Consider the following 12,707-nt stretch of genomic DNA (forward strand, 5'->3'; position numbering starts at 1 on the left):
CCTGGTCCTCCATTCCCTTGACCCAGTGTCATCCTTGCCTAGCAAAATCTGAAACCACCCCTGCTCACTCCACCTCAGCCATACTAACTTCTTAGACATTTCTTGAAAACCTCAAATACACTCTGGCCTTTGTACTTTCCTGTTTCTTGGCTTGGAACATATCTATATATGTATCTTTCCCCACATAGATACATAGTTTATCCCCTTCTTTAAGGTGTCTGCTCAATGATATCTTCTATATGATTACCATAAAAAACCAGCAACCACCACCCCTTGTCAGATACTCCCCTTTGCTGCTTTATTTTACTTCATTATATTTACTACCATTTAACATATCCCAATTTATCAATTCTAACATATACTTTTCTCCACACTGTAAGATGAATTCTGATTTTAGTAATGTTAAAATCAATATGGTCCTACAGTATCTGCCCACCAGGTGGCAGTCATCAGATTTCTCTACATGCACAACCTTAAAAATAGCTGTTGCTAATATCAGTTCTTTCAAGTGAGGTGCAGTGTTGGCACTAGGTATGCTGAGTTTCAATGCCAGTTAAAATACCTTTATTGATTTAGATTTAAATAAAAATGTCCTGTATACAATATCAAAAATTTAAATTCAAAAGATTAAAGAAATAAGTGTTCATAAGAATATGAATAATGAGAACTCTCCCAGATTGCTGATAAGAGTGTAAATAAAACAATAATTTTGGAAAACTACAAATGTGCACTAAAGCTGATCCCATGCATATTCCCAGCAAGTCCACTCCTAGATATATACCAAACATAAATGCATACATACTTTCAACCAAAAGATATATACAATAAAGTTCATAGCAGCACTACTCATCTTAGTTCAAAACTAAAAACTAACCAGATGCCCATCAACAGAAGGGACACGTTCTGATGTATTCACAGGATGGAATACTATTGAGTAGACAAACTACAAATACACCCCCACAATATGAATGACTCATGATATAAAGTTAAGACAGGGCAGTCAGCCCTGGCCTGTTTTGCTCAGCGGTTAGAGCGTTGGCCTGCGGTCCGGAGAGACCCGGGTTCGGTTCCCGCTAAGGGCACGTACCTTGGTTGCAGTTTGTCCCCGGCCCTGGTTGGGTCATGTGGGTGGCAACCACTCGATGTGTCGCTCTCACGTCGATGTTTCTCTCTCTCTCTCTCTCTCCCTCTCACTCTATCTGAACAAAATATCGAAAAATGTCCTCGGGTGAGGATAAAAAAAAAAAAAAAAAAGACAGGGCAGTCAGACACAAGAGTGCATACTGTATGACTTCATTTCCATACAGCTCAAAAATAGGCAAAAAAAATAATTTATGGTGTTAAAAGTCAAGAGAGGAGCAGTAACCGAAGAGGCCATGAGGGGGCTTCTGGGGCACTGAAAATCGTTTTTTTTTTAATCCTCACCTGAGGATATTTTTCTATTTATCTTCAGATAGAGTGTGAGGGAGAGAGAAACATCAATGTGAGAGAGGCACATCAATCGGTTGCCCCCACACGACCCTGACCAGGGCCAAGGACCAAACTCAACCAAGGTACATGCCCTTGACCAGAACTGAACCTGCGACTCGGGTCTGCGGGCCAACACTCCAACTGCTGAGCCAAACCAGCCAGGGCTGAAAATCTATTTCTTGATCTAGACATTGGTTACATCAATATGTATACTTAAGATCTGTAAACTCTTATGTATGTTAAAATTCAATAAAAAGTATTGTTTTTATGTAGGCAAAAAGGCACAGAAATAGAGGAACAAGGCATGAATTTGGTATTAGTGAAGCAAATATTTGTCAATGGAGAAATAACCTCAACCATCTTCTTTATAGGACTTAAGAAAATTCCCACCAATTGAGGAAGCTGATTTATATTTTATCACCAAAATACATACAAAAGATTCCCTATCACATGTCAAGCAGTGCATCTGAAGGAAGGAAAAACTGCTAAATAAACACTCCCTTGGAATGGGTCAAAGACATTTCAAAGTAACAAGGGGCTAGTGAGACAGAATCACAATTCACACAAGACTACTGCCAAGGCCCTGTGTTTCAGTTTAAACATAAGTGTTTATTTTTTCTTACTGAACATAAAATAATGGTGAGCCTTACAACTGACAACTTGGATTAGGAGATAGATAGATAGATAGATACATACATACATACATACATACATACACACACACACACACATACATTTCTTTTTCCTTACTTGTTTGCCAAGAACAGGCCAAGCACAATGCAATGCCTATGGAGGATGCCATGAAGCGGCACACAAAGTCCCTGCCTTCATGAGATGTATTCTGTTCATTAAAGGACCTAAAGCAACCATACGAACAGCTATTATCCTGATTTAGAATGGTACTAGTAGTATAAGTACAAAGTGTGTATATATGTGTGTGTGTGTATATATATATATATATATATATATATATATATATATATATATTTTTTTTTTTTAAGCACACACAAAAAAAGATTTCTTCCTGCTAATGTTACAGAGTATAAGAAAGTGCTTTAGAAGCATCTAGAACTGTGCTGTCCAACACTATATCCATTAGACACTTGTGGCTATTTAAATTAATATTAAGTAAAACAAAAATGTGGTTCCTCAGTCAGACTACTGAGCACATTTCAAGTGCAGAACAACCACATGCGATGGCACCTGCACTGGTCAGTCACAGAATGCCACCACCATCATAACAGTGACTGGTCAACCCTAACTTGGAGATGTTCAGGAGTAAGAAAGAGGCACAGAACAGGCACACAGGACAATTTATCTAACCTTTAGGGAAAAACACTCTTTCTAATCTTGTATCCATTTTTCCACGTTGCCTTTAACATCAAGATGGCAAAACCAGGCCACTCTGGTCTAAAACCAAGCTCAGAATACATCCCTAGGGAAAAGTCAAAGCCTTAAAGTTACATGAGTAAAAAAGACTATTCACAAGCTCACCAGAGTCTAACTTAGTTCACCAGAATAAAATTTTACTGAAAGCTTAGCTAGAAATAAAGCATTATTTTGCCTTACTTGTCAAGTAAGACAATAAATATATTTGTGGAAGAATCCATTCATTAAGAAGCATTTGCTGAGCACCTTCTATGTGCCAAGCACAAAGGTAACCAGGAGGAATAAAAGCATTTAAATCACTCACTCTATTCAGCAAATATCATAAAAGTTTAAGAGTTACAAACTCGTAAGCAGGGGCACTGGCCAGTGTGGCTGTTGGTTGGAGCATTGTTCCATTCCAAAAGGTGGCAGGTTCTATTCCCTGTCAGGGCACATACCCAGGTTTCAGGTTCGATCCCCAGTCAGGGCACAGGAGGTAGGAAACCATTCTATCTTTCTCTCTCACACTAGGTGAGGATAAAAAAATTAAAAACAACCACAAAAAACCTCCTAAACAGGGAAGAAGTCAACAAATTCTGCTCATCTGCAGTTCTTCAGAGACAACAAGAAGGGAGGTAATAAGGGTCATCCCCAGCAAATGCCCTAAAGGTTGTTGACTCCTCTGGTGCTCAATGTCCATTAATCTGCACCAGTCACAATGACTTAGCAAAAAGCTAAGAATCCTTTCGAAAAGAAAAGAAATTGAGGTTTATAAAACCTTTATTAAGGTTATAAAAACCACAAACAACAATTCTTGCCAAAAATATCATAATCTCAAAGAATATCCTTAAAAAAGGAAATATCAATGAATCAACATTTGACAAACAACGGCCCGACAGAAGAAACAGTGGGAGCCAGGGAGATATAAAGATATTCAGGCAGTCTCCAACCTCCAGGAGCTTTTACCTACTTTGGGAGATGAAATGCTCATGAATAAGTATAATGCAAGGAAATGGTAAGTGGTATACTCAGGAAACAATTACAGAAAAAACTGTAAGTTGAAAGGACCCTGGAAGTCTTTTTGTCCAACCCTCTCCCCTTGTCTGGAACCCATTTCACAAAACATTATTCAGTCTAAGTACACCAGGGATGAAGATGTCACAGTTTCATAAAGACAGTTCAGAAGCAACTGAAGACAGGAGTCAAAAGGAGCTGAAAATAGGAGATGATGGTTAGATATATGGATTTAGAAGTCAAGTGAATATCAAGTAAATACAATACTAATAATGCAGAATAATACACTAAGGTATCACTATAGCATAGGGTCTGTTATGATACAAATTCAGAGAAAACGCAACGGGATGTTATAAAACCATCTCCAACTAGTTGTGACTACAGAAAAGGGAGTAGATAAATCAAAGTGACATTCTACTCTTTCTGCTCCATAAACCCCTTCCCCTGCTCTCACTTGTCTAGGCTACTTCTATTTCTATTTCCACCTAAGCCAGAAACAAAGGAAAACTAATATTTACTCAGTAGCTACAAAGTGTCAGGCATGGTGCTGGTCATTTATTATGAATCGTGTAATGTAAGAAGATCTTTACTAATGATTGCAGCTCCTCAGAGACGGGCTTAAGGAACCTGTTTAGCCTATGATCCAGATTTAGTATGATATTTGAGATATTTGGAAGGCAGCTCGATGAAGAGGAAAGAGTAGTAGAAGCTTCAGCACAGCTTCTGAGAACTGAGGTTCTGGTCTTCAGCTGTATAAATGCAAAAGTTGTTGGGCCTCTCTGTATGTCACTTTCTGAAGCTCTACCCCATCTACCTTACATGTTTTTCTAAGGATCAAAATGGGATAACATATGTAAAAGGATTCTGCAAATATAATACATCACTGATATCCATTTATTCATCTAACAAATACTCACTGAGCATCTATACTATTCTACACTGTAGGGTCTCAGCAGTGAACAAGACTGGTAAGGTCCCTGCTCTCATGGGACTTAAGTTGTGCCAGATGGGTGACAGATAATAAATAAACACAAACAAATACGTGAATGACAGTTTCCAATAATGATGAATGCTCTAAAGAAAGTAAAATAGGTGATATGAAAAACAGTGAATAGGGGAAAGGGACCTACTTTTTTTTTTATCCTCACCTGAGGACATTTTTCCATTTTTTGTTCAGATAGAGTGGGAGGAAGAGAGAGAGAGACACATTGATGTGGACACATCGAGTGGCTGCCACCCGCACGACCCAAACAGGGCCGGGGACAAACTGCAACCGAGGCACGTGCCCTTAGCGGGAACTGAACCCGGGTCTCTCTGGACTGCAGGCCGACCCTCTAACCGCTGAGCCAAATTGGCCAGGGTCCTACTTTTTTTTTAAGAGAGCTTTTTTCTTAAACCTCATCCACGGATATGATTTTTTTTTTTAGAGAGAGGAAGGGAGAAAGAGAGAAACATCGATCACATGCCCAACCGGGAATCAAACCCACAACCTTTTTGGTTCTCAAGACAATGCTCCAACCAACTGAGCCACACCGGCCAGGGTGAAAGGGAACTACTTAGATGGAATAGTCACAGAAAGGCCTAGCTGAAGAGACACTACTGACACCTCAAAGAGTTCTTCAGCCAAATGAAAAGCTAGGAAAATATGTTCAAGGCATAAGGAACGAGACAAGCTTGGCATGTTCAAAGCACTGAAAAAAATGAGGTATGCCTATAACACAATGAGTGAGAAAAAGTATTAGGAGATGAAGTTTAAATATGTGGATGGTAGCCAAATGCAGTATGGTCTTAGACCATTAAAAGGATATTATCGCCCTGGCTGGTTTGGCTCAGCGGTTAGAGAGACCCAGGTTCGGTTCCCACTAAGGGCATGTACCTCGGTTGCAGTTTGTCCTCGGCTCTGGTTGGGTCGTGTGGGTGGCAGCCACTCGATGCGTCCCTTTCACGTCGATGTTTCTCCCTCTCTCTCTCTCTCTCTCTTCCTCTCTCTCCCTCCCATCTGAACAAAAAAATGGAAAAATGTCCTCGGGTGAGGATAAAGAAATAAAATAAATAAATAAAAAATAATAATAGTAATAATAAAATAAATAAAAAGATATTATCATTAACAAAGCTCTTCTAGATAAACCACAGAACTTAGATGCTTGTATGCATAACCATGGACATGGACAACAATGTGGGGGACGGGTGCAGGGGCAGGATCCGGAGAAGGGGGCCAATGGGGGAAAAAGGAGAAACATTTGTAATAAAAATAAAAACAAAAAAACACAGAGCTCTTCTTTTCATCAATATGGCCCAATAAATTGAGCCATTTATGAAAATATCAAGTGTACATATTATCAAAAGCAGGACACGTCCAAATTTCTAACTGAACAATGACACCACCAAAAAACAAGTGGAAGGCTCCTATACAGTGGCATTTTAAAGAACTGTATCTAAACAAAGATATCACTTACTACAATGTTTGGTAAGTCAAAAACCTCTATAGTAAATAGAAGTGATAGAATTATAAAATTTGATTTGAAAAAACACCAATGTTCATTCAACAAATATTTATCAAGTACCTAGTATGTGCCAGGCATGTTCTAAGCACTGGCGATACAGCGATAAACAAATCAATAAAGATTTAAGTAGTAATTAAGCAGGAGATTTAACTGTATAAGGCAATACTGAACTTGACCTTATTTTATGTGTCAACATTTTCTGAAACAGGAGTTATAGGCTTAGTCATATGTACCTTTCGGAAGGCAAACTTACCAAGGAATTCTTAATCACTTCACTTCTATAAAATTCTGGAAAAAAAAAAAGAAAGAAAAAGAACAATAAGTGATATGGAAAAAAATTAGCTCAATACCTCTTAAACTGGTAAACTTTTTAACATGTGTCAGTAAAACATTTTCAAGGGATCTATTCTCTATATATTTTTATCTGTAAAAAATTAAAATAGAAGTATAGATTAAATAAAAGTGTTTTTTAAAGGGAAAAAAACGTTAGTAACGAAAGGTCGAAACCTATTAAGATTTAAGTTAGTGAATTTTACTTTATTGGCTCCTTGTACACTATATTCAAATTTGAGTCCTTAAAACTCAGACTTTCTTCTCCCCTACCTACTGCCACTCTCTACAATTGATTCCATGGTCTGTTTTTCTCAAACATCTCATATGATTATGCATGGTAGCACTGGGAAATGAATACTGATCTAGCAACCAGGTAATTTAAGTTCTAGTTCCACCTGTCATTCATTCTCTCTTTAATTTCTTTGGATCCATTTTTCTTCATCAGACAACTTAGAGACTTAGACTAATAACCAAAGGTAATGTGTAAGCATTAAATTTCATGATTCAGCCCTGGCTGGGTGGCTTAGTTGGTTGGAGCAGCATTCCATACATCAAAAGGTGGCGAGTTTGATTCCCAGTCAGGACACATACCTAGATTTCAGGCTCGATCCCCAGTCAGAGCACGTGTGGGAGGCAATCTATGTTTCTCTCTCACATTATTTTCTCTCTCTCTCTCTCTCTCTCTCCCCCCTCCTCTCTCTCTCTCTCTCTCTCTCAAAAGCAATTAAAAAACATATTCTTGGGTAAGGATTAGAAAAAATAATTTCATAATTTAATAATTTCTATTTTTCTATAGAAATAGAAAAATATTTTCATAATTCTACAAACCTTCAAGTATGTTGTAAATGTTACAAAACCTGAAGATGTAATCAAAGAGAGAAATGTAACAGAGGTTCAGGCAGACAGTTCCAACGACCATCCAACATTCCTTGTTGACCCTGCCAAAGACACCTCCATGATGCCGTCTCTGCAGAGCCCACAAGGACCCTTGTATCCTCAGGTTGCTATGGGTACTATTTCACAGGTGCAATGCACATACCTGTACTTAAGATGACTTTAGATGCTACATGGACAAACTATTTTTTTTTTATATATTGCAACTCATGCCTCACACACAGTAAAACATTTTCATTGTAAGCTCCATAAAGGAGCAGTGTTCGTTCTATACAACTGCTGTCTCCTCAGCACATACAACCATTCCTGGCACAACATTCTTTGAATCAACAATTTCACCCATTATTCTTAGACATGAATTCAAAAATAATAAACTTTTGAAAATATACATTAAGTATGCAACAATATAGGTAAAACTCAAATATATTGAAACTTGTCAAGGTGGTCCACTAATAACTGTATGGGAGTTGTCATTCAGTAAAAGGGCAAGCTCTTTTGGTTAAAGCATGTCTTGACAAACCTATCACCTACATTACTCTAAGCTTGTCTTCCCCCCAAAAAAGATCGAATAATTCAATTTTGTGGAGAGACAGTCGCAATATATTAAATGGGAAAATACAAAACAACAAGTTCTAAGAATTTACAAAAGAAATATTTTTATAATTATATTAACAATGTTTATCTTAGATGGTAAGATAGAGTTGCTTACTTTTAGTTTTAGCTTGAAGTTTTCTAATTTTTCTCTCTTCAAGCAATTATTTTAAATAAGAAAAGGGATAATTCTAATTATTTTTAAAAAGAATTTCCTATTGATGAACATTCAAGTTACTGCTAATTTTTAGATATTTCTAGTAATATTACTATATAAAAAGAATCTTTTAAAGATATATATGCTAAGATGTTTGAATCTACAGGATAAACTTTTAGAAGTAAAATTGCAAGACAAAAGAAAAATATAAATTTGATAGATAATGCCAAATTATTTGCTAAAAATATTCTACCAATTTACAATCCCACTTTTGAAATACCTGTCTCCCCTACACTAGGCAACACTAAGTATTATTTTTTTCATTTTATTTCCCAAATGGCTAACCAATTATTGCAACCATAAATTAACTATAGATATATGTGTATGTATGTATGCATCTATAATTAATTTATTATATGTTAATATATGTATATATTAACTATAACATATACTATATAGAATATACACATATTTTTTTTAATTCTCACCCAAGGATATTTTTCTATCTATCTTCAGATAGAGAGGGAGGGAGAGAGAAACATCTACGTGAGACAGACACATCCACTAGCTGCCTCCTGCATGACCCTGACCAGGGCCAGGGTCAAACTGCAACCAAGGTACATGCCCTTGACCAGAATCATTGGTCTGCAGGCCGATGCTCTAACCGCTGAGCTAAATTGGCCAGGACAACACTACATATATTTTTAGAAAAACGACTGAAAGGTCTAAAAAAAATGTGTTATATAACAGGGTACTTTCACTTTATACTTTTACATTTTTCTATTATTTGGATTTGTTACAACATGTATTACTTTTTAAATCAGTGGAGGAAAAAAATAAAGATACTTTTGTATCTCTTGAGAGAGAAAATTCTTCAGCTTAATTGACAATTAAACTATTAAACAGTTCCCAAAATAAATATCTCCAGCTCTTAGAAGATAAATAGTACCATTATTCCTTTAAAAGCTTTGCTGACTGTATGTATAAATGAAACTAAATGATTTTCCTTCTCCATGAGACCCATAAAATAGACTTGCTAATTTAAATGAACAGAGGTCAACAAAGGAGCCATACAACTTGGAAAGAAATCGCCAAGTCTGAGGACATTTCTAACATGCTAAAGGTGGGCCTACAGTGTTTACCATTCTGTTACATCTAAAATACTATCAGTAAAATTAGCAGCATGGTGAAAAAAGAGAACAGTGAATTTAGAATAATTTAGAGTCAAAAAATAGTTCCAGCCCAGCCGGTGTGGCTTAGTGGGCTGAGCATCATACCCATCAGACTGAGAGATCTAGGTTCGATTCCTGGTCAGGGCACATGCCCAGGTTGTGGGCTTGATATACAGTGGGAGGGTGTGCAGGAGGCAGCCAATTGAAAACATTGATGTTTCCATCTCTCTGTCCCTTCCTCTCTCTCTAAAAAAATCAATGAAAATATATTTTAAGCCCTGGCCGGTCTGGCTCAGAAGTTAGAGTAACCATCCGCAGACCAGAGAGTTCTGGGTTCGGTTCCCGCTAAGGGTATGTACCTTGGTTGCAGTTTGTCCCCAGCCCCAGTTGGGGTTGTATGGGTAGCAACCACTCAATGTGTCTGTCTCTCTCACATTGATGTTTCTCTCTCTCCCACTCTATCTGAAGATAAATGTAAAAAAAAAAAAAAAAAAAAAAAAGTCCTCAGGTGAGGATAAAAAAAAAACATACTTAAAAAAAAAATAGTTTCAGTCCCTAATCTACCATAAAGTTGACCCTGGACAAGTCAACCTTTTTGAGCCATAGTTCCTTCACCTTTCAAAGGAGAATGACACCTGAAAAACAGCAGGGCTGTTGTGAGGCTCAAAAGAAATAGTGAATTATCAATTATATTTTATTAATAGAATTCTATTAATTTTCATTAATAATTTGAGTAATATTATTTGACACTATAAATTGTAATTTTTATTAACACAATCCGATTAATTTTTATTAATTCAATCTGAGCAAAAAGATGATCACCGGAGCCCCACTTCTACATGAAAGGGACCCTGAGATACGAATGTCCCTCTGTCCCTGCCAAGGCCTAGGAAGGCAGCGACCAGAGCGCGGAGCATGCCTCCATGCCTCCAGTGGCTCGTTCTGGCAGTTATGCAGCATTCCGTTCGCTCAACAAATGCCTTTTAGTATCTCAACCTCACTCACAATAGACGAAATACAAACTTAAACTATACTATAAAACTATTTTATCAGATTGGCAAAAATTCAAAAGTTTGTACAATCTGTCGGTTAGGCTCCGGGGCAAAGGACACATAGCAAGTGGGAGTGTAAACAAGGGCACTTTTCTAATATCTACCAAAACTGCAAGTACACACTGTCTTTGTCCTTTTACTTCTTGGAATATACAAAATAATGTGCTTATAAAGTTATTCAGCACAGTACTGTGTATACTGCAAAAGACTAGAATTGCCTATAAACGCCTACAAATAGGAGCCAGTTAAATCATTTATGTACTCTATTCAATGCAAAACTATGCAGAAAAATTAGGAAAGCTCTCTATGAACCAATATGGAAAAACATTTTAAATATGGAAAAACATTTAAGGTATATTAAGTAAAAATTTCAAGGCACAGAAATATATATAGTTTGGTACTAATTCTACTTGTATTTGTATAAAGAATTTCAGGAAAGCTAAGTAAGAAATGAATAACAGTGGTTATCAGGAAGGGGTGGAAAACTAGGGAGATACACATATCTATTTAAGAGCTTAGTATGTGACAAGCATTGTTCCAAGTATTGGAGGCAGGGCAGTGAACAAAAGTTACCTAAAAACGTCTGCCCTCATGGAGCTTACATTCTAGAGGAGAGAGACGTACATTAACCAAATGATTAAACATATAGTATGGAAAATGATCTTAAGGACGATGGAGAAAAATGAAGCACAAAAGACAGGCGGAGAATAGTCACCATTTTTTAAAGGGTTTAGTCAGTGATGAGGAGAGCTTCTCGGAGAAAACATTCCGAGTAAAGCCTGCAAGGAGGTAGGGGCTCACCATGCAGATAGATATCGGGAGCAGAGCATGCCAAGGACAAAGACACAGCAAGTGCAGAAGCCTTTAAACTGAAGCAAACTTGATATATTCAAGGAACATCACGGAGGTCAGCGTGGCCAGGACAGAGAACTACAGGAGTAGAAAGAGATGAACTCCAAGGTGTAGCGGAGGATCAGGTCATGAAAGTCCTAGAAAACTTCACAAGGATTTTAGCTTGTGCTGAGTAAGATGAGAAGGCGCTGGAGGTTTTAAGGAGAGGAATGACATGATCTCACTTTCATTTCACTGAGATCTCAGTTGAGAACGTAGCGAAGAGAGTACATGAGCAGGCAAACCTGCTAGAAGTCGACTTCAACAATTCAGGCAAGAGACGATGGTGGTTTGCAGGTAATGAGTGACTGGATTATGAATACATTTTTATAGTAAGAGCCAAAAGTATTTGCTGAAAGATTGGATATGGGACATAGAAAAGGAGACTCCAGGATAACTCCAAGGTTCCTGGCTAAGGAAATGAAAGGATGGAGCTGACATTTTCTGGAAGAAGGAAGAATACAGGAAGTGGTTCAGAGCTGGAATATCAGAAACTCGGTTTTGAATATATAAGTTTAAGTTACCTACTAGACTCCAAGCAGAGATATACAGCAGGCAACTGAATGTAGGAGTGTGAGTTGAGAAGGGAGGTCCAAACTAAGAATATAAATTTGCAAGGCGTTAGTGATAAATGATATTTAAAACTATGAGACTTGGATGAGATCACCACAATGCATTATACAGAGTTCGTTTTCTGATGTATTCAAAATAGCTGGTTGATATTCCAGGAGAGGACAGGGACTCACATTTCATGGTGAGAAAATAACTGTGGCTTAAGAACAACCTTGATTTTATAAATATTCCAATTTTAAGAGGAAATCAGGATTAAAACGATTAAAACCTAGCTCCTCATCCATAATAAGAGGTTTTGTTCTCTGGAGATATGATAACTAGTGTTTGATTTGAACTACCTAAAAGGTAGACAGTCTCCTAAGAACACTAAAGTATGCCAAAAAAAATTTTAATCTCATATATAACTTCTTAGGATCTGCTGTGAATTCAGCTGAAATAAAGGAATAACTTAGAAAACAGAATTTCAGATATTCTTCCAATTAAAAAAAAACAACTTTCTTTTAAAACTAACAAATAATGTTACTAAACAGGTGGTACAGGTGGTTTGTGAAAAGAGCCAAACTGGCTTTCTATCATGGTCACCCTACACCAGGGGCTACACAATGACCATGAAATGAATAACCGGACCTGTGTTTGTCATCAGAGGTCCAATGAGAGAAAGTGGTACAATAGGTTTAGTAAGGAAACA

The 12,707-nt window shown here is 37.3% G+C and overlaps 1 protein-coding gene across 13 annotated transcripts in view; it reads right to left on the minus strand.

The window, feature by feature from the left end:
- The window catches only part of UVRAG (UV radiation resistance associated), a 291,381-nt gene that overhangs the window by 242,244 nt on the left and 36,430 nt on the right, over window positions 1-12,707 (minus strand). For 6 of the 13 annotated variants that reach the window (XM_036258230.1, XM_036258232.1, XM_036258233.1 and 3 more), the window contains 2 exons: window positions 11,975-12,043; window positions 6,610-6,644 (listed from right to left, as the gene is read on the minus strand). In XM_036258230.1, the coding sequence (XP_036114123.1) occupies window positions 6,610-6,644; window positions 11,975-12,043 (104 nt within the window). Of the gene's footprint in view, window positions 1-2,793; window positions 2,918-6,589; window positions 6,645-11,970; window positions 12,044-12,707 lie in introns of those variants that run through there. The other 7 variants (XM_036258240.1, XM_036258236.1, XM_036258234.1 and 4 more) reach the window with 5 other exon arrangements.

The sequence above is a fragment of the Molossus molossus genome, unplaced genomic scaffold (assembly GCF_014108415.1).
Source record: "Molossus molossus isolate mMolMol1 unplaced genomic scaffold, mMolMol1.p scaffold_m16_p_13, whole genome shotgun sequence".
Lineage (NCBI taxonomy): Eukaryota > Metazoa > Chordata > Mammalia > Chiroptera > Molossidae > Molossus > Molossus molossus.